The 22312-nt window shown below is 32.5% G+C and overlaps 8 protein-coding genes across 8 annotated transcripts; 5 read left to right on the forward strand and 3 right to left on the reverse strand. All coding sequences in view use genetic code 12, as the record gives it.

Moving 5' to 3' along the window:
* Window positions 1–158: 158 nt before the first annotated feature.
* On the forward strand, window positions 159–1166 carry KGF55_001178 (uncharacterized protein; the record flags this gene model as incomplete). Its single annotated transcript, XM_051755726.1, has 2 exons — window positions 159–217; window positions 950–1166. The coding sequence occupies 2 exons, from the start codon at window positions 159–161 to the stop codon at window positions 1164–1166; spliced, it is 276 nt and encodes a 91-aa protein (XP_051616219.1).
* Window positions 1167–1909: 743 nt separating this feature from the next.
* Window positions 1910–3169, forward strand: ALG1 (chitobiosyldiphosphodolichol beta-1,4 mannosyltransferase; the record flags this gene model as incomplete). The annotated part of the gene is made up of 1 exon (XM_051755727.1): window positions 1910–3169. The coding sequence occupies one exon, from the start codon at window positions 1910–1912 to the stop codon at window positions 3167–3169; it is 1260 nt and encodes a 419-aa protein (XP_051616220.1).
* Window positions 3170–3175: 6 nt separating this feature from the next.
* Window positions 3176–4408, reverse strand: HOS1 (histone deacetylase; the record flags this gene model as incomplete). The annotated part of the gene is made up of 1 exon (XM_051755728.1): window positions 3176–4408. The coding sequence occupies one exon, from the start codon at window positions 4406–4408 to the stop codon at window positions 3176–3178; it is 1233 nt and encodes a 410-aa protein (XP_051616221.1).
* A 515-nt stretch (window positions 4409–4923) lies between these two features.
* Window positions 4924–8709, reverse strand: KGF55_001181 (deoxycytidyl transferase; the record flags this gene model as incomplete). Its single annotated transcript, XM_051755729.1, has 1 exon — window positions 4924–8709. The coding sequence occupies one exon, from the start codon at window positions 8707–8709 to the stop codon at window positions 4924–4926; it is 3786 nt and encodes a 1261-aa protein (XP_051616222.1).
* Window positions 8710–9036: 327 nt separating this feature from the next.
* CMD1 (calmodulin) lies at window positions 9037–9588 on the forward strand (the record flags this gene model as incomplete). The annotated part of the gene is made up of 2 exons (XM_051755730.1): window positions 9037–9039; window positions 9142–9588. The coding sequence occupies 2 exons, from the start codon at window positions 9037–9039 to the stop codon at window positions 9586–9588; spliced, it is 450 nt and encodes a 149-aa protein (XP_051616223.1).
* Window positions 9589–10410: 822 nt separating this feature from the next.
* Window positions 10411–11697, reverse strand: KGF55_001183 (uncharacterized protein; the record flags this gene model as incomplete). Its single annotated transcript, XM_051755731.1, has 1 exon — window positions 10411–11697. The coding sequence occupies one exon, from the start codon at window positions 11695–11697 to the stop codon at window positions 10411–10413; it is 1287 nt and encodes a 428-aa protein (XP_051616224.1).
* A 366-nt stretch (window positions 11698–12063) lies between these two features.
* MED3 (Med3p) lies at window positions 12064–12711 on the forward strand (the record flags this gene model as incomplete). Its single annotated transcript, XM_051755732.1, has 1 exon — window positions 12064–12711. One exon carries the CDS (start codon window positions 12064–12066, stop codon window positions 12709–12711), a length of 648 nt encoding a protein of 215 aa, XP_051616225.1.
* Window positions 12712–13101: 390 nt separating this feature from the next.
* VPS13 (membrane morphogenesis protein) lies at window positions 13102–22299 on the forward strand (the record flags this gene model as incomplete). Its single annotated transcript, XM_051755733.1, has 1 exon — window positions 13102–22299. The coding sequence occupies one exon, from the start codon at window positions 13102–13104 to the stop codon at window positions 22297–22299; it is 9198 nt and encodes a 3065-aa protein (XP_051616226.1).
* Between the last annotated feature and the right edge of the window lie 13 nt (window positions 22300–22312).

Here is a 22312-nt window from a genome sequence, read left to right on the forward strand (position 1 = left end):
ATGATTCATTCAACGCAAGGCATCACTAATCAGAAAAAAAAATCTAATAATCATTGACTCTGGATCATACATTCCTATTTTCGACAATCCATGATTAATTTCATGATTTGGAATCGTTCACTGATCACTGTGTGTGCAACCAACAATACTACATCAATATGGAAATTGACGTGAATCCAATAGAAGATTATGATACTACAGATTCAATGAGACTCAAGTAAGATATAGTACATATGATAGTCTCAAACTTATATAAAGAACACTAATAATGTTTGTGGTTCTTTGTCCAAGTTTGAAGTTCTTATTTGAACTATATCTGGTTCAAAAATTTGATACCCGGGACGATCAGCTATTATACTCACCAATGTAGAGTACAATTTAATCAATGATTTCGAATTGAGAGACGTAGGACAAATTTCCAACAACCAACAATCATTACATTATGAGGCTGATACCACTAATCTCAAAATCAAAGACAATTACTCAAAACACCACATCTTTATCAAGAAGAAATCATGGAATAATATTCATAAAAATCATCTTCATCCAACACCAGAATATTCAAAGAAAATGATTGAATTAGACTATCCAAACTAAAAAAATAATTGGCAGATAAAGCGGATCGTGAAGAATGTATCGTAAAGAACTAACTTAAGGGACTGAGCACAAAAGGTTCAAGAGAAAGCTGCCGACCAAATGAAAATGAGGTTTCAACTATCTACATTCAGATATATTTTTTACAAAAGACAAAATGTATCTTTAATTTACATTTGTGAATTGAAGATACGGATGTGACATTAGCAAACATGTTTTCGTTATTTCTTTGAAAAAACAATACAAAGGAGGAAGTTCATCAAAAAGTCAAAAATGGGTTAACCTTAAACAACACTAAATTCAAAATCAAAGTCAAAGCATTACACGCTGGCATCGGATCGGAGTATCCACATAGTCTCTTTCAACAGTTATTAAAAGCAGAAGGAATTATCCACATCCTATTCCGCTCCACGACTAAAAGAACTTCAACCGTCGAAAGATTTCATCGAACTATTGGAGATAAATTAAGATGTTGTTACAGCCACACCAATCATTTACCAATGAAATCGACATTAGATGAGGTTATGGATTATGATAAACTACAATGGTACTTACCTATCACAGTAGTATAACTCACCACTTCTTATTACGTACATATATATCTGTTAATTTTATGATATTTGAAAGTATTTTATATACTTTTTAATGAATTGTTTTTCATATAGGAATACATGTAATATCACTCAAGCTAATTTCAAGTGATAACCGATAGTAAAAATATTCATAAAACCATATAATCTTGCGAGAATCTCATATTGCCAGACTTCAACTCTAACAAACGATATTGGAATATGAAAAAAAAAAAAAAAACGACAACTGCAGGACTCGAACCTACGCGGGCAGAGCCCAAAAGATACCTTGAACTGTACAAAACTATTCAAGTCTTTCTCCTTAACCACTCGGACAAGTTGCCAAATTTTTCGACTGTGACCTCAACCACTAGGCCACAGCACCAAATTTTAAGTTTAATATTTTACAGTGCTCTTAATAATTGCAATGTTGTGCCCGAATTTTTGCTTGGTCTTTCTATAATTTTCAACAATTTTTGATATTTGCTGTGACCCAATTGGTACGATTTATCACCAATTAAAATTTTTGGGGTAAGAATGATGCGATCTAACAGTCTCATATTGTTTTTATAAAGATCTCATTTTATCAATCAAATCAAGCTAATTCGTTAGTAATCAGATCAACTTGCGAGATGGTCGATGTGATCAAGTATAGAGGGTTTGATCATATATGGCAATACTCAGGTCCATGGCTATATTATCTACTAGCGGTATATATAAGCTTACCAATACTAGCATATAAGATTATGCCCTACTTATTCCAAACAAACTTGAAGCATAGAAACAAAAGAAGAACAATATCAATCTTTGTGATGGGAGATTTGTGTCATTCACCTAGAATATGTTATCATGCTTTATCTTTCAGTTCAATTGATTATAATGTGAATTTATGCGGATACGTGGAGTCGGAACCACCTTATGAAATTATTGATGATATAAATATAGACATAATACCGATTAAAGTGTTGAAGAATAAAAAGAATTTACCTTTCATAGTGTTTGCAGGGTTTAAAATGTTCATTCAGATTATACAAATTTGGAAGATTATGTGGAAAACAAGAAAAGAAGTTGATTATGTCTTAATTCAAAATCCCCCTTGTATACCAATTTTATTAATAATTTTGATATTTAAATACACAATAAACAACCAGTTGAAGATAATAATAGACTGGCATAATTTGAATTACACAATCTTGAATCTACGTTATCAAAACTTGAATAACCCATTTGTTGTAATTGTTCGAAAATATGAGGAAATATTGGGAAAATTTGCTAATTTAAATATAACTGTGACGAAACAAATGAAGAAATTTTTGGTTGAACAATTCTGTTTTAATAAATCTAAAGTAGTGACACTTTATGACAGACCAGGAAAACAATTTCAACCTATAGCTGTAACCGACAGAAATTACAACCATGAGGTTTTCACAGATATGAATGATTTACCTGAAAGGAAAATATTGGTTAGTTCTACATCTTTCACGCCAGATGAAGACTTCAACCTTTTGTTGAACGCATTGAAAAAATATGAAGCGGATTCAGAAACTCCCCCGATTTATTTGATTGTTACAGGAAAAGGACCAATGAAAGAAGAATTTCTTAAAACAGTTGATAAATTATCATTTTCGTCAAAAGTAATTATAAGTACATCCTGGTTAAGTTCAGAAGATTATCCAAAAATACTAGCAACAGCAGATTTAGGTGTCTCATTACATACATCTTCAAGTGGTATAGATTTGCCTATGAAAATTGTAGACTTCTTTGGATCTGGTATCCCAGTAGTATCCTTGAACTTTCCTGCCATATCTGAATTAGTCAAGGATGAAGTAAATGGATTGGTTGTCAAAAAATCAAGCTCGAATGAGTTATTTCGAGCGATAAAATCAGTTTTCACTAATGATGAGCTTTTAAGAACTTTGAAAGATGGAGCTTTAAATGAGAGTAAATCTAGATGGGATGAAAATTGGGCTAGAGTATTGAAACCAAAATTTGGTAATAAACAATAAAAAAAGTCAAGTAATAGACAATATATAATCCTTTATTTGTTGCAACTTAATTAGATCGTTTTGATTCTGCATCTTACTAGGACTGGAATTTAGATCAGTCCAAAACCTATAACCATCTTTCTCGTAGTGATCTATCATTGTATGCTCTGGAATCTCATTCGCTTCATCCACCAAACGTTTTGGGATGGGTGAGCCTATTAAAGATTTGGTAAGATATGTCCAACATTTGGCTGTCTCTGTGTCGTTATAACCGCCTCCACCTAATATCATAATAGGAATATCAATGCTGATATTCGAAATCAAATACTGTAGGGCACTATCAAAACCACTCATAGTTAAGTTCCACTCCTTATGAGGATCAGTGCTTAAACCATCACATCCGGTTTGAATGACTAAGTAGTTTGGCTCATGTTTATTAATCAAATTGATGACTATATTTTGCAAAATCCACATCACATTCTCATCTGTAAGCCCTCTGTCTGTAGGTATATTATACATTCCAAAACGTGATTCCTCTAATCCACCACTATTAGGATAAAATCCAACATCATATCTATGTATAGAACAAGTTATAACTTTTGATGAGAATTTAAAAGCTTCTGCAACTCCATCACCATTGTGAAGATCAAGATCTAAATAGAAGACTCGAGACTTCGATGTTAACCTTCTAATAATTGAAATGCCCAATACAATATCATTAATATAACAAAAACCTGATGCTTTTGATTTGTGACAATGGTGGCGACCCCCATACCAATTGAGACCAATTACTCGTTTTTTAACTTGCTGATCTTGTTGACATTTAACATATTCACGTACTTTTGTAAACAATTGAATTGTTGAAGCAGCTGTTAAATTGATATAATAACGCATGAATGGAAATGGATAACAATCATGAGATAAACCGAATAAATCATCATTATCAACTCTGGTTTCCTCGTATTCTATATCTTCAACGTCATCAAACAACTTATTCAATTCATTTTTGAGATTATCAAATTCAGAAGACTTTTGATCAGTTTCAATTCTTGGAATACATAATTGTCTTATGAAATTTGAATCATGATATAAAGTTAACTCCTTGTACTCAATTGGTTCAACGTCAATAACTTCACAATATTCTAACAAACCATACGCTTGAATCAACCCCTGAACTAAAGATTGCCTAGTTTCATTTGAAGGAAGTTCATCTGTAATTCTTGTGAGTAAATTTGAATTGGTGATAAAGATATGTTTCATATATTAAATTCAAAACAAACTAATTCATTTAATTTTGCAACACAATTGATTAAACTTTTTACACTTATTTTTTGATTGACTGAATGTTCAATTTTCCATCTGGACATGAATCAAGCCATATTAGTCTTCTCTTGTTCATCAAGGAAAAGATTGTTTATGTAGTTATTCTACGTGTTAATCATCGGCAGATCTTGTATTCTCAATCCATGAAAATATGTCAAATACTTCATTAGCTTAAAACAAGCACAGGTATCGAAGTTTATTGGCACGTTTTTGCAAACGTCCGGGTTCGAAATCGATGAGTTTGGGCCTTTCAGCAATTTTGATATGCTTCAGATCTCGTATTTACAGATTTGATCAGATCTCAGATTTGAGTATGTCTCACAAGATCAGCAAAGATCTAATAAGTAAGAGTATATTTGTTGAACGTTTATCAACTATTTCTACATTCCTAAGAGGTTGAATTTTTGTCAATATTTGTAGCATAGATTAAAAAATCTCCAGCTAAGCCTGAATCATTTACAAACGTTATGTAATATATCTAATTGATTTTCCCAATCATCAATTCCCAGCATGTAGAATGTATTTTGACCATCAGAATATTGAGTATTTGATTCATCATGAAACTTAATAATTGATCTATGATATTCTAACAAGTCCCTAATATATTGAATTAATAATATAGCTCTACTTGATTGACCGCGTTCCGTCATTTCAATTAAAAATTGTTGAAAATATTTAATATCTTCTATGTGAGGACCTTGTTGGTCTAGTGATGTAGACACCCATTCCTCAATTTTAGAACGGAGTTGTCTTGTGCTGATTTTGTTGTTTAAGAATGAAGGTAAATTTAGAATTTTTGGTTGGTGGGATATCCAGTTCATTGTAATTGATTCTACTTCGACTTTCGATTCCTCTATCTTCTGATTTATCTTATCTCTCATAGGTAATAAATCAAACTTTTGAATTTTTTTCTTATATTCAATATCCTTTAAAACATCCTGTTTGATAGATGAAGGTAACTGGTTAATCAAAGATGTATCATACGATTGAGAGTCTTCATAAATTGGATCTTGTTTCTGTTTTTTCACTGGTGATGTAATTGGAGTTTGTTTTTGTTTTTTCACTGGTGATGCAGCTGGAGTTTGTCTTCTCTTATGAGGTGATTTTGATGGTGATTTACCTGGAGAGTCCCGAACTCTCACGAATTTAGATTCACCCCCAGGACTAGGAAAAACCTGTTGTAAATATGATTTGCCTTTTTGAGGGCTACTTTTCTCTTCTGGTAAAATACCTCTCCTGATAAGTTCACTTTTTAATTCACGTCTTATATCCAGCGGTAGGGCATCGAACATTTCCCAATCAATTTGATTCAAGTCTTCAAACTGATCCGGTGGTGGTGGTTTTGTGACATTCGATTTGTTTCTTCTTCTAGCAATATCTTCTTTATCGAAAATTAATTGCTCTTTTGGTCGTATTGAAGCTAACCTGGCAGGTGATTGTGCAAACGGGTTCGTATCCTTAATAGATATTGGTGTTCCAAAAGCGTCAAGTTTTGGTGAGACATTCAGGTCTGAGTCTTTAGTACTATAAATGACATGCATGTGCTTACCAACTTGCACCGGCAGTCCGGTATTTATTGACTTCGCAAACGGTAACGTCATTTGTTTTGATAACTTTGATGACTCAACATCCTTTAATTTAGTTATACTGATAGAGATCCCTCTCAATTCTTTCACTGGTATATTGAGCATTCGATATAAAACTTTTATTTCATTACCAATAACACCCCAATCATTCGTAGCTACACCTAATCTTGAACTTTTATTAACAAAATCGACTTCACCTAATCCAAGAAACTTTGCAGTTATAACACTCGCACCTTCTCTTCTCTTTGCTAGTCTCAAGGTCAAAGTCGACCCAATAATTCCTAAATTAACCATTCTATTATACACCTCTCTTGCTAATCTGATAAAAAAGTCATCTAATTCTTCTATAGTGTCAAATCTAATACCAAAATTAACATCTACGGATATTGATTTTCTTCCCAACACCATTTCAGGATTTGAAGTATCAATTTCAATACTTGTCTGATCGATTCCCCTAGCATACTCATATAATTTAGTTCCTGTTTTCTCACCTAGTAATTGTATTAATCTGGGCTTTGTAATTGGTAGGATATCTTTAATAACTGGGCTAGAATTATCAAGTTCTGGTTCCAATTTTGTTAAAAATCCTTTCCCAAAACCTGGTAAATCTTTCACTGGTACTAATGAAATAATATCATCTATATTTTGAAATACGGCATATTGACCGTTCGGTTTTGCTTTCCTTAAAGCGATTTTGGCTAGTAAGACATTTGGACCAGCACCAACACTAACCGGGCATTGAGTTATTTGAAAAACATGGTTTCGAATTAACGTACTTAATTCATCAATTGCAACTTCAATACCTTTTTCAGACGAATTGCAATATGAGGTAGCGTCAACTAAAGCTTCATCAATTGAAACTGGAAATATTGTATCAAAATACTTGCTTGACACCAAATAATTGTAAAACTCCCCAGAAAACTTTTCATATGCATTAAATTCATAGTCTATAAGTTTCAAATTTGGACACAATTTTCGAGCAGTTTGTAACCACATACCGTTTCTGATACCAAAAGTTCTGGCGACATAGTTACAGCTAGCCACGTCTGAACTGTTACCTCCGTGACCAACTACAATACAATCCTTCTCAATGTCAAGATTGGGATGTTTCAAGCAAGAGGCAGTTGCAAAAAAGCAATCGAAATCAATATGCATTATAATTTTCTTTCGATTCTTTTGTACTCCAGAAAATGCATCTTGCTTAGGTTTATGTAAATTTTCTTTAATAATTCTCTTCAAAAATTTCAATCTTAAATCAGACTTCCACATACTTAAATGATGTAACCTAGAATTTGCAAAAAAACCAGCTAAAAAATCAGGATGTCTAGCATCCAATACAAATTTACCTCGAACTTTATGGACCCCTTTATCATTTTCTGTAGGTATTTTGTCAAGAACAGGAAAATCTTCGACGTCATCATAATTTGCTGATTCTTGCAGTGATTCCAATTTTTGCAGTTTCTCCAAAATGTTTTCTTCGTGTCTCAACAAAGTTGACTGAATTTCTTCTTCATCATCCTCATCTATTCGATTCAACATCTTGTCGTTGCCTTGTTGAATTATGACACCACCATTTAGTGCTATAAGTGTATTTTCAGCTCTGGTCTGATATTCAGCACAGTTACCCGAATAAATTACTTCTTTACCATCCACATCTTCGTCATTCTTGTTGTTGTTGCCAAATGTTAGCCTTTTTTGATCGTAGGATACATCCAAAATAAGTCTATATTTTTGCCAATCTAACAATTCTTTTGCCTCAACACAATCTACAATCCATTGTGCTTTGACAACCCTACAATTTCTGAATGAAACGTTTTTTCTTGGAGTCAATCTATCACAAATAATATGCGTTGCACTTGACTTATTTGGTAAATAACTCAAAAATTTACCACCATGAAGTATCACCAATCTATGAATTTCATTGATTGAAGGTTTCGTATGTCCATTCACAAATATAGCGCAATCTTTGAAAATAGTAGTTGGTTGCAGACTTAAATTTTGATCCTTTCTTCTTTGTTTATCCCACTTAACATATGCTTCATCTTGACGTTGTTGCTTCATATGTTTAGAATCAAAATATGTTTTGTAATCTCCAAATTCATGTAGCTTACCAATAGCAGATTCATCTTTATCACTTTCTGATTCCGAGTCGCTTAATTCTGAAACTTGTTTGTTTTGATCGTTGTTTGGTTCAATGCCTTTCGTGAGTTCTGCGCTTATATTTTTATGCACAATTTCGGGATTTTTACTAGTAAGATTTGATAATGCTCTATTGTCTATTCCATTTATTACCTCATTATTAAGTATGTTGATATCTAAATCATCATCAAAGGGATCTGAACTGACTGAAGTTAAGATTGATGGTAGTTTTTTCGGAGTAGAACTTTCCTGAAATGAATGCTGCTTTAATTCCGGACTTTCGTTTGATCTTTTGATTTGAGTTTGAGTTTGAGTTTGAGGTTGGGTCTGAGATTGACTTATACGATTAATATGATTTATTAATTTTCCATTGTCTAATGACTTTAAAAAAATCAGATATTGACTGTCTCCAAAATCATCTTCATTATCATCGTCAGTGTCTTTAGGTATTTCTGATTCAACATCATTGGTATCACTTTTGTTTGTTAGTTGTTCACCATTATTATTTTTCATATAAAAATGAGTTAATGCACTATAAGGATATTAAAATTGGTTGCAAAAAGACGTGATTCTTTTTAAACTAGTTTTATATTAATTCATAAGAGTCTATAAGGTAGTGTAAATTCACCTATCTAGATTTACGCAGATAGAATACTATGAGTACAAAAGTTATAACAATTTGGTAGCGGTAATTTAAGAGACGTAATACTAAACACTAAAAATAGATCAATTATTATCATAGAATTTCATAATCAATAAGTCTATCTTATACATTTAATTCATCTTTTATAAGTCTTGCCGGTTACCCTCAAGCTTGCAAATCTTCAAATCATAGATACAATGGTATGTAATATTCATGAAAATCAAGGATCAATGACTCCTTATAGATAAACTAATTTCTAAATCAAAACAATGCATATATCAATACTAACATCTCATTATCAGGCTGAAAAATTATCAGAACAGCAAATAGCTGAATTTAAAGAAGCTTTTTCCTTATTCGATAAAGATGGTGATGGGAAAATTACAACAAAAGAATTAGGTACAGTTATGAGATCATTAGGTCAAAACCCATCAGAAAGTGAATTAACTGATATGGTAAATGAAGTAGATGTTAACTCAGATGGTTCCATAGATTTTCCAGAATTTTTAACAATGATGGCTAGAAAAATGAAAGACACAGATTCCGAAGCTGAAATTGCTGAAGCTTTCAAAGTATTTGATAGAAATGGTGATGGCAAAATTAGTGCTGCTGAATTGAGACACGTTTTAACTTCAATTGGAGAAAAATTATCTGACGCCGATGTTGATCAAATGATAAAAGAAGCTGATACTAATAACGATGGAGAAATTGATATCCAAGAATTCACTCAATTATTAGCAGCTAAATGATCAACTTTATCATACTTAAGAAAGGTGAATTTAATAATTAAATAAAGTTCCTAATAAACTAATGACTATATTGCACCGATCTGTGAAGTTTCTGATCACCGAATTATGTAGGGTGGTTAGTGCTATCTTGTAATATTTCTTTAACGCCCATTACCTCAATGAACTTGTAATGAAGAGTAGTAGTAACGTGATTCATTTGGTCGTAATTAGCACAAATCCTATTGATCTATTATATCATGCTCACGAATAGTGATAGATCCGTATATAAGTAGTCTCATTGTAACACAATGAAGCCTAGGATGAGAGATTCAAACTGTTAAAATTTGAAACACTAGTAGCCATGAGATCCGAGAAGACCTTGTGAAGGATTCGAATTTACAAGATACAAAGCATATCGAAGATGAAACTCATTAACTTCAATCCCGTTCAGTTGCAAAAGAGTAGATAACCAAACAGGGCAATATTTGCCACGCTGGATAGGAATGGATTTTTGTTTATGAACAGATGTCAAATGTGTTTTTTTTTAGGTATTTAACAAAATGCTGAAAAAGATCTGTTGTTACATTAGGTAAAATTTGTGAATCAAAGTTGAATTGAAAAACAAAATTCTGCTACTCAGATACTAAGCAATGATCGAACTAATTAAATGTTTTCGAAGGTCGTTATACATGCTGAATGCAGTGTGTTGATTGCCAATCAGCTCCATCACATGCACTTCACAATCGTTTTGCAATGATTGCATGCATCATAGCTCAAAATTATGAAATCAGTTGTCAGAAACCAAAGCATCTTAATATGGCCGTAAAATTCTTCATTTAAAAGCTATTTACGACTACTTCGACTTCGTATTATCACATTACCATTCTCCTCTAAGACCCAATTTACCTTGTATTTTTTACTGAAATCTCCATACGACATTTCCTTCGGTAGATAATACCTCTCTAAAACATCCTTATGTAAATTATAATAGCTTGCAGTGACAATATGTATCATCTTATTTAAAATTTTATTTAAACCTAAACTCATCATTGATCGTATTGTATAGTTTTCACAAGTATTGTATGTTTTCATCCATTGATAATAATCGATATGAATCCAATACCTTATAATTCGAAGAATGTCCACTCTATTAGGTATGTATTTGTGGTAGTAGAATATTGATTGTTGTGCATCGTTATTGACATGGATCGTATGCAAGATTAAAATAATAGCAATTTCTTCAACTTCAAGCCTTGTTAAGTTTAATTGTTTCTCAAAGTTCATCAAATAGTTTATACTCGGGATGTATGTCTTGAAATGTCCAAAATAATTTGAAAATCGAATTGAAAATAGAAATACTTTTTTATGAAATTTGGACGGAGGGATATTTAACAAACTTTCTCGTAATTTTCTAAGATCCATTGATAGAATTTCCAAAATCACTTCGTCGTCGGATTTTTGATGAGTTTGTTGATCATCCTGTGAGTTTAACGACTTTGCACTTTCAAAATCTTCGGGATTTGACTCTTTTAATTTTTCGATAGTCTCTGACAATGATTGTGATGAGCTTTGTGACGTATATCGAATGAATTTGTTCAAAATATATAAGAAGAACTCTTCTCTCTCAGATTGGGATTCTTTCAATCTATTATCGTCACCCCTACTTACCAATCCATAATCGTACTTTTTAGTCTTGTTATTCAGTGAGTTGTCCGACCCCTGCTTATGATGCTTATTAGTTTCAAACCTTTTCTTTCTCATTGCCATCTTTTCATCATCAATGATTGAGATATCCTTATTAGATATTGATCCATTTTTGGTAGTACGTAATTCACTCTGGTCCACATTTTGATATTTATTTTTATTCGATTGATTTAGTGAATTTGACTTATTATTATTTTTATGAGGTGGTATGTATTTTGTACTTTTATCAGATATATACAGTATTATTTCCTGGTCTTCTTTTTTAGATATATTATTTGGCATAAATTCGTCTTTCTTGGGGTATTCTTCTATTGATTTCAAAGTCGATGAATTATTATCAAATTTAATATTGAGATTATTTGTATATTCTATATCGATTTCATAAAAGTTATAATTTCTTAAAGTAAACTTTAAACAATTGTCCATAAATCAAATTTGACAAATAGTGATTATGCTTTGAATTTCAATGGATCATAATTGTTGTAATGCTTTTTGTGAATGATAAAGGTTCCCAGATTTTGAGTTTCTCTCATACTCCCATTACACACGAAAAAACTTTTGTTTCATGAGAAAACTTCGGCTTACCCTTCGAGCGACGGCTGAATCAGTGTGTAAAATCCAGTGCGACAGAAAATAATCTGAATGCTAAGAAAAAAAATACCACAACTCAAGTTGGCATTAGCCTATAATTCAAAACAACCCTATTTCGCTACATTCAAAATCCTATTATAAAGTTCTATCACTACTTTAGCTACTATATTCTCAGAATAAAATTGATCTATTCAGCTTTTCATGTTCAAATTTGATACTATCGATGATCTGAGACCAAAACTACCAGACCTGATAAAGATAGATGATATAACATCCGGTAAAATAGACCCAAAGCTAATTTATGAAGAAATAGAACGGCTAAAAGCAGAAACTAACATACTAAGAAATGATATGTCTTCATTTTTAAGAGCACTAACAACTACTCCCAAAGACAATTCACAAAAGGAGTTTTTTCAAACTATCATAACAAGACTTGCTACAATACAACAAAGTATAAATGAGTACTGTGAAAGGTACAACAAACTTCTACCTATAATAAATTTAGCACAAATAAAGTTGGGTCATGAAGTGGAGGCTCCTCCAAATAACGTTAAAATCAAAGGTTCAAATCCATCATCAACTAATAACACGCCTAATATGGGTAACAAACCATCTCCAATGATCTCAAGTTCCGAAAATACCAACGCTGCAAGCACTACACCAAATCAAAATAGTAATTACCCGACCCCAAATAATGGATCGATTAACATCAATTCTAATAAAATTACCAAAAAAGGTGCGAAAAAGGGAAACTTTCCGACCAATATCGGTAATGGGAAGAACCAAAATACAAGTGCTAATAACATTAAAAGTCAAAATGGGACTTCAAGTCTGCCTATAGTAATTTAGTTCTGACCCACGATAAGATATTGATTTATAGAAAATACAAACTATAATAATCTGGAACCTGTTATTTTTTTCTTTTTCTCTCATTCTTATGAATGCATTAACTCTTGTTAAATAATATCAATGAGAAATATACATTCATAAGTTTGATATACCAGCATGCGGCAGGATCGATTGATCCATTGGAATTAATTCGGAGTTTCTCGCCATTTTAAGCGGCTTTTTTTTTCGAGATTTCGAAATTTGTGTAATAAAAATTAATTGATAATGATTTTAATAAGCTTGCTATATAAATCAAATCAATAGTTTACAAGAAGTATCCACCACCAATTCGATAGTTTAGCAGCTTATTGCACATAAGCTTTAACATTATCAATCAATTGAGTTCTTGACATGTTTGAGTCACTTGTTGCAAATCTTTTGAATAGGTTTTTGGGTTCTTATCTAGAAAATTTTGATACAAAACAATTAAACATTGGAATATGGAGTGGTGATGTGAAGTTGACAAATTTAAGATTGAAAAAGGAAAGTTTGGATAAATTGAAATTACCTGTTAATGTTACATTTGGCCATTTGGGTGTTTTGACGTTGCAAATACCGTGGTCTAATTTGAAAGGCAAACCTGTTCGAATAATAATAGAGGATTTATATTTATTGGCAACGCCTGCAGATCTATCCAACTATGATGCGGAGGACGATGAAAAAAGACAGGAAGCAGTAAAACAAGATAAACTAAAGCAATTGGAAACCTTTTTGGAAGCACAAAGTGAAGAATTGGGAAAAGATTTAGTTGATAGTACCTTCGCAGAATCATTAATTACCAAAATCGTTGATAATTTACAAGTCACAATAAAGAATATACATCTAAAATATGAAGATGATTCTGTTTTGACGGAAAATCCTTATTCACTTGGAGCAACATTGGGAGAGTTATCAGCAGTTTCCACCGATGAAAATTGGCACCCATCATTTATAGCCATAACGCAAGTATTTGCAAGAAAATTGTTGACTTTAGATAAATTTGCCTGTTACATGAATACGAGAGAGCCACAATTACTTTCTGATTTGGATAGAAATGTGATACTTGAAAAATTTCAATCAAATACTGTTGAGGAAGAATATCTAATGAAACCTATTACGGGTAATGGTAGAATAACCATACACAAAGCTGGTGCAACAAAGAATCAACCACATTTAGAATCAGACTTATCATTCGAAGAATTTGGTTTAGAGCTTAACGCTCAACAATACGAGGATATACTTTGGACTGCCTCAAAGTTTCATTGGTATATGAAAACAGCAAAATTTAGAAAATTAAGGCCAAAAGTGTCACCCAGCGAAGACCCTAAGGCATGGTTCAAATATTCTGCTGAATGTGTCTTGAATGAAATTCATGAAAAACATTATAAGTGGAGTTGGGAATACTTCCAGAAAAGAAGAGATCAAAGAATTGCATATTTGAAGTTATGGAAACTAAAATTGGATAGAACAATAAGTCCCGAGGAAGAAAAGGAATTGCAGCAGTTGGAGTGGGATTTATCCTTTGATGATATCAAATTATATAGATCATTAGCAAGAAATGAATTAAAAAGGCTGGGAAAAATTGTTCGATTATTCGATACAGAAGCAGCAGATCAAAATGAAAAGAAAAATGCTGGTTGGTTCTCAGGATGGTGGGGTGGTGGGAACAAGCAGTCAGAAGAAAAAAAGAAAGACACCCTTGAAGCAGATGGTGAACATACTGCGGTTTCTTTAAATGATGATCAGAGAAAGTCACTTTATGATACTATTGATTACGATGCTAAAGCACAAGCATCTGATATTGATCTTCCAAATGATTGTGTAAAGAACAAAATTTCTGCTGTTTTAAATAAAGGTGGATTGGTTATCAAAAAGGATTATTTGACCAGTTTGGCAGAGATTGCATTCGAAGGCTGCGAAGCTAAATTTTTCCAAAGACCTGAATCATTCTTGGCTTCATTTCAGATGTCAGAATTCAAAGTAGAAGATGGAACTAATTCTAGCATATACAAACATCTTATTAGTGTCAAAGAAGCATCAAACGATGACACTGCCAAATCACACGATCCATTCTTTCAAGTGCTGTATGAACAAAATCCCCTTGATGGCAGAGCTGACTCAGAATTATTAGGAAGATTAAAATCAATGACGATATTTTATAATCCAAAATTTGTTGAAAATTTGATTCAATTTTTTACACCTCCAAAAATTCATCTAGATACAGTTGGTGCAATCATGAATGCTGCTGAATCGACTGTTGAAGGATTAACATCTCAAACAAGAATGGGTCTAGAGTATGCGTTGGAAGAGCACAAAACAATTAACGTCAAGTTAGATTTACAAGCCCCATTAGTAATATTGCCCTTGGATCCTTCGAGTTATAAATCGCCTGTAGCGATATTGGATGCTGGTCATGTAAGTGTAGTAAGTGATTTGATTGAAAAGTCTAAAATTAAAGAATATAAAGACAAAGAAAAATACACAGACAAAGATTGGCAGAATTTGAAGGAATTGCTATATGACCAATTCAAATTAAGTTTAATTGACGCCCAATTTTTAGTAGGTCAGAATATAAAAACTACAATGGAACAATTATATAAGCCTGATGTTAAAAGGTCAGCAGTTATGCTAGATAATTTAAATTTGAATATTAATTTGGGAATTTCGATATTACCTGATGCCAAAAATTTACCTAAAATGAGATTGGGAGGTGGAGTTCCTAAAATTAATATAGCTATGAACGATTTTCAATACAAAACTATTATGAGTATTCTTGAAGCTGCAATCCCAAATACTGGAACTTCAAATACAGATGAATCAAGTGTATTTGCTACATATGGAGATACGAATACACAAAAGGATGGCATTTCAATTGATGATCATGTATCTAGTGATGAAAAAAGCAACCAATCTTTGAAGAAAAAGAACGACATTGAACAAAAGTTAATAGAAATAGAATTCGAGATAAATCTGATAATTGTGTCCCTTTCCAGATGCATAAATGGGGTTACCTTAGAAGCTGAACCGTTAATAGATATAGTTGGAGATGGTTTGCTGTTGTCTTTATTTAAAACTGAGACGGAATTGCACTTGGATATGAGTTTGATAGACTTTAACATTGAAGATTGCTTAGAAAAATCGGGAGTTGCTAAATTCAACAACCTTATATCTTCCAATTCAAATTCAAAATCTAAAAAAATTTTACAAATCAATTTGAGTAGATTTCAAAGGTTGGTTGATTTTAAGGGGTCACAAATTGAGGTTTTTGATCAAGACATTGATATGCAAATAGCAACTGTTGAAATTGTGATTACAAGAAAGTCAATTTTGAGTATACTAGCATTTTGTATGAATACTTTCACAGATCCAAACGCTCAAACAACACCTGCTGATGAATTGAGCCACAACGATGCAAATGAAGAAGCGGCTCCTCAGAAGATTAATATGAAATTGGGATTGGACAGTATCATTATAGCATTGAATGAGGACGGAAGAAAGTTAGCAACATTTGAATTGAGTTTAGCTCAAATTAAGTTGTTCTTGCTACCTGAAAGTATCGATGTAACTGGTAAGATTGGAGCTTTATCTTTAGTTGACAATTACAATTCTGGTGCTACTAAATTAATTCATATGGACGGAAATAATTTGGCTGAATTTAACTATAAGACTTTTGACATTCATGGAATTAGGCCAGCGGAAGTTGCTTTTAAAACAAATTCTTTGTCTATTAACTTCATTGAAAGTAGTTTCAATAGGCTCATATCATATAGTACTCAGTTTATGCAAATGAAAGCAATTTACGACAGCACCAGAGAAGCTGCAATGAATCAAGCTACACAACTTCCTACCAAAATCAAATTTGATGTAGTTGTGCAAGCACCAAATATTACTTTTCCCTTTGGATTGACTGGTGATAAAATTGTAGTTGATCTAGGTGAGCTATACGCTCAAAACGTATTTAAAGGAGATGTAAATACAATTGAAGCTGGGGTAAGAAATATAAATTTACAGTCAGAGTTAAAATTTGATAAAGTGCAACAGAATGCTACAATTGTGGATGATTTGGATATCACCTTTAACGTTGATTGGTGCGAAATTTTCAAAAATGGAGTTCCAACTTTTGATATCATTGGTAAAATACCCCAATTAAATATAAATTTAACGGAATTACAATTAAAATTGATTACTCAATTATTCACACTGATAAGTGAAACATTTGGTTCGGAAAATTCATCAACAAATTTTGAGGAGATTGAAGAAGAAGCTAATTATGCGAACGAAGTACTAAAACATAATACAAAAATTGTGCAAGGTAACCGCAATGATGATGCCCAAACTGCAATAGCTGAGAATTCTTCAGACAAAGAAGAAATTCCAAAAGATCATAAAATGGCTAATTTCAAATTTTCAGTGCCTCAAATTTCTTTAACGCTTTATAATGACACCGATGGTATTGAAAATATTACGAGTCAAAAATTCTCCACATTTTCATTGAATGACTTTGATATAGTTTTTGATTTAGCTCAGGATCAACTGTTTAATTCAAAATTTGCCATTAAATCATTTGTGGTTGAAGACGTTAGAGAAAAGACACAAAATAAGTTTCCTGTATTGATCCCAGCTGCAAAAGATGTTGAGAATCAGTTTGTTTTACAGTTAATCTCGGATGGTTCAGATACTAATAAATCCATTACAACAATCTTAACCGTTCAAAAACCAAAGGTCATCTTGGCTTTAGATTATTTATTCAATTTGCAGGATTTTTTTATCAAGTCAAAACCTTCATCTCAAAGACCTGAATTACAACCAAGACAATCACGAAAATCTATCACACTGTTTCCAGGTAATAGAGCACATAATGAGGAAGAAGTTTCAACAACTGCTGCAAAATTAGGATTATCAATAAATATTACAAATCCATCAATTTTTCTTCTAGCGGATGAAACAAGAGCTGATACGGAAGCGATTGCTTTCAAAGTTGAACAAATTTTAATCACGAAGCAGAATATACTATCTATAGCTACAAGCAAAATTGGATTATACTTGGCAAGAATGGATGATCCAAAAAATGCAATTTACAGAATAATTGATGATTTTACAATTTCGTTTGCATATGACAATCGTAAAACTACTGCGACAAAATTTTTGGACAATATTCAAGCATCGATTGAACCATTAGTAATAAGAGTATCTGTGAGAGATATAAGACTCGGTTTATCAATTATCAACAAAGCTAACGATTTGCTAGCAAAGAATAAACAGCTGAATCCCCAGTCGGAGAAAAGTGATCAGCTGTCAACTTTGTCACATACTCCTAGTGTAATTTCAAATGCATTAGTTACTTCTTCTCAAAACAATGAATCACAAAAGCTGCTAGAACTGGAAGACAATGTCCCAACTGTAAGAGGTGAAGAAGCAACAATTAACTTTGGAGGTCTTAGATTTGTATTAATTGGTGATGTATCTGAATTACCGGTCATTGATGCTAATTTGAAACCTTTTGAATTTCATGCCATCAATTGGTCGACCGATCTTACTGCTGAAATTCATCTTGAAAGCTTTTTGAATATTTACAACTATGCTAAATCAACATGGGAACCAATGATTGAACCATGGCCAGTAGCTATATATGCATCACAAAAGCAAGGACCAGATCTGAAATTACTTATTGAAGTTGTATCTAGACATCTTGCGGAAGTTACAATTACATCAAGATCAGTAGCATTATTATCTCAAATGCAATATCTTTTAAGTACTGAAGAGCAATTGAAACCAAGAGGACAAGATTATCCATTTGTTATTATTAACGATACTGGAATTGATTTAAATATTTGGTCAGACGGAAAAAAGCAAGCCACCAAGACTACACTTAATTACGGAGAGTCTAAACCATGGACATTTGAAGATTGGAGAAAAATTCGTGAAAATTTGGATGCCGATACATCTAGTACATTAGGAATATCTTTCAAAGATGATGCATATGAAAGTATTAGTCAATTATCCGCTGCCAGTGTTGGGGAAGAATTATTTGCTTTGGAGCCTTCAATCGATGGTGTTCATAACAGATTATGTGTCAGCATTACTCTTGCGGAGGACAATGTCAAAATAATTACTTTAAGGTCGACAGTTTTAATTGAAAATGATGCTGATGTTCCTATAGACATTGAGATATTCGATCAAAACAAAACAAAGCAATTATTAATAAAGTCGAAGCAAAATCTTGCTATTCCAATTGATTTTGTTTACAATGGTAAGTTAAGAATGAAACCACATTTACATACTTCGTTTAATTGGTCAGAAGAATGTATCAACTGGAAAGAAGTTATGAAAGGAAATTCTGATATTGCGTTCAAATGTCCAGCAACCAAGAGAGGAGATACTTCAGTTTATTATTTTCAAACCGAAGCTTCATATGATAAGCAAGAACCTTTGGCACAAGTATATCCTCATATGAAATTCATCATATCTGCACCATTGGAAATTGAAAATTTATTACCTTATGATTTTTCTTACAGATTATACGATAAAAACTCAAGAAGAGAATGGACTGGAGAAGTGAAAAAAGGTATCAAAAGTTATGTTCATGTTGCAAGTTTGAAAAACCTTTTATTATTAAGTATTGAACCGTTACATTGTGAATATGGAAAATCAGAATTTGCAATAATTAATTGTCCAAAGCAGAATGAATTCAGAAGAGAGAACATTCTTTCATTAAGAGGTGATAACAAGTTGAAATTGAATATACACTATCCGAAGAAGCAAGCGGACAGTACCAGTTTGAAAGTGATTATCTATAGTCCTTATGTCATTCTCAATAGATCAAATTTAAATATTTTTGCCAATGAACGTGGCAACGTTTTTGAATCATTAGGTAAATCGATAGTATCAGATCCCATTAATCCTACCATGTTTTCATTTGATAAAAACGGTGATAAAAGAAATAGAGCAACTATTAAAAGTGATGATACGGTATGGTCTCGTCCAATGAGCTTTGACACTATTGGCCAATCATCCCACTTAAGTTTGCAGATGTTGGGAAAACAAAAAGAAATCAATTTGGGAGTTACAATTTCAGAAGGAGAAGGTGCATATAATTTAATCAAGACTGTCATTATAGCTCCAAGATATGTAGTGGTTAATAAACTTGGAGAGGATCTTTTGATTGTCGAAGAGGGCGTATCTAAAGAATGTCAAGTTGCCCCTAATAAATCAATCCCGTTGTATGGTATGCGTTGTTTGGAGAAAAAAAATCTAATGTTCAAGTTTAGACACTCATCAAGATGGTCACAGCCTTTTAGTATTGACAATGTTGGACTCTTATTCATCAAAGTTCAAAAACAAAATGAAGTTCAAGTTCTTTTAAAAGTCACGTTGCTATTGGAGGATGCCACAATGTTTATACACGTTGAAGATGGTAATAATCAATGGCCGTATGCAATTAAGAATTATACGGATGAAGAATTTTACATATATCAAGGAAATCCAAATATTAATGCAAATGGAGAATTAGTTAAAACTGAAACACCATATAAACCAATCTATTATAAAATTCCACCAAAAAGTATTATGCCTTATGCGTATGACTATCCAAATGCAATCTTGAAAGAATTAATTGTTAAATCTCATGATCGTGAACGAGCTGTCAATTTAGCTGAGATTGGTAATTTGAAACCATTTAGATTGCCAGCGACAGATGACCAAGGTCAATGTATAGTAGATTTGAATGTAGCTGCAGATGGACCAATTCAAGCTTTAATCATCACAAACTATGATCCTTCCAAGAGTTTATATCAAGTCAAAGGAGGCAATTCGTCAACTGTCACTGCCTCAACAAGTCAAGATTATTTTGTGGAAGCAGACACGGAGGACAACTACCATGTACAATTTGTTACCAAATTTGAAGGTTTAGGTGTGTCTTTAATTAATACAAAAGATAAAGAAATCTGTTACATTACTATGAGAGGTTTAGAATTTAGGTACAATGAGTCAAACTTATTTCAAAACTATAGTTTGAAGCTAAAATGGTTGCAAATTGATAATCAATTATATGGAGCAATTTTCCCAATTGTCTTATATCCAACGGTAATACCCAATTCTGGAAAAGAATTGAATGATCATCCAGCCTTTTCAGCATCGATTTGCAAAGTAAAGGATGACGCTCATGGTGTTTTGTTTCTTAAATATGCAACAGTTTTGCTTCAGGCATTGACTTTAGAGATTGATGAGGACTTTTTATACGCTTTGATTGACTTTGCAAAATTCCCAGGAGCAGCTTGGAATAAAGAACAAGTGGACAGATTATATGATGGTAGTCTTGACATACCAGAGCCAGTTCAATTAAATGAAGCAAGTGACATCTATTTTGAAGCTTTACATTTGCAACCCATAAAGGCAAATATATCATTTGTTCGAACTGAAAGAATTGATGTTGATGATAAAACATCTTCACAAAATGCAATAATGTTCTTTTTAAATGTTTTAACTATGGCAATAGGTAATATCAATGATGCTCCAATCAGGTTAAATGCATTATTTATTGAAAATATTAGAGTTCCAACTCCGATTTTAATTGAGTCAATTAGAACACATTATAGTCAAGCTTTTTTCTATCAAATTTATAACATATTGGGCTCGGCTGATTTCCTTGGAAATCCCGTGGGATTATTCAATCTTCTTTCTTCAGGTGTTATGGATATATTTTATGAACCATATCAAGGTTTTGTTTTAACTGATCGTCCACAAGAATTAGGAATAGGTTTAGCAAAAGGTGGTTTAAGTTTTCTCAAAAAATCTGTATTTGGTTTCTCAGATTCTATTTCAAAAGTTACTGGTTCATTAGCTAAAGGGTTAACTGTAGCAACAATGGATCCAAAGTTTCAAGAAAGACGTCGATTACAAACTGGTCGTAGAAATAAACCAAATCATGCATTATATGGATTCACAGCAGGTGCTAGTTCCTTTTTTGAATCAATCGCATCGGGTGTTGAAGGTGTAGCTAGTGCTCCCATTGAAGGAGCTGATGAAGATGGAGCAGCGGGATTTTTTAAAGGTCTTGGTAAAGGTTTGATTGGATTACCAACAAAAACAGCAATTGGTGTGTTAGATTTAGCATCAAATGTTAGTGAAGGTATAAGAAATACAACAACAGTATTTGATGGTGAAGGTTTGGATAAAGTTAGGTTACCAAGATATATAAATCCTGATGGAATTATTGAGCCTTATTCTGAAAGAGATTCTCAAGGTCAATATTGGATGGTTAATATTGATAAGGGTAGATTTTGGAATCAAACATATTTAGCTCACTTGATTTTACCTGGTGATGAAATGGCAGTTTTATTGACTTTTAAATTTATTATTTTGTTCGATATAAAGAACTTAAAATCAAGATGGTGTATCAAATTTGACACAATTAAATCGATATCAGTTGAACCAACAGGATTAAGTATTTATTTGAAAAACAGACAAGGACCCTTTATTCCAATTCCTGAGAGAAAAAATAGAGATTATCTTTATAATAAGATTGCAGTTGCTGTAAAAGAGTATAACAAAAGTTGTCGTGTAGCTTTATAATGAGTTGATATAC

This window comes from Candida pseudojiufengensis (assembly GCF_024610245.1).
Source record: "Candida pseudojiufengensis strain CBS 10847 chromosome Unknown scaffold2, whole genome shotgun sequence".
NCBI classification, from domain to species: domain Eukaryota; kingdom Fungi; phylum Ascomycota; class Pichiomycetes; order Serinales; family Debaryomycetaceae; genus Lodderomyces; species Lodderomyces pseudojiufengensis.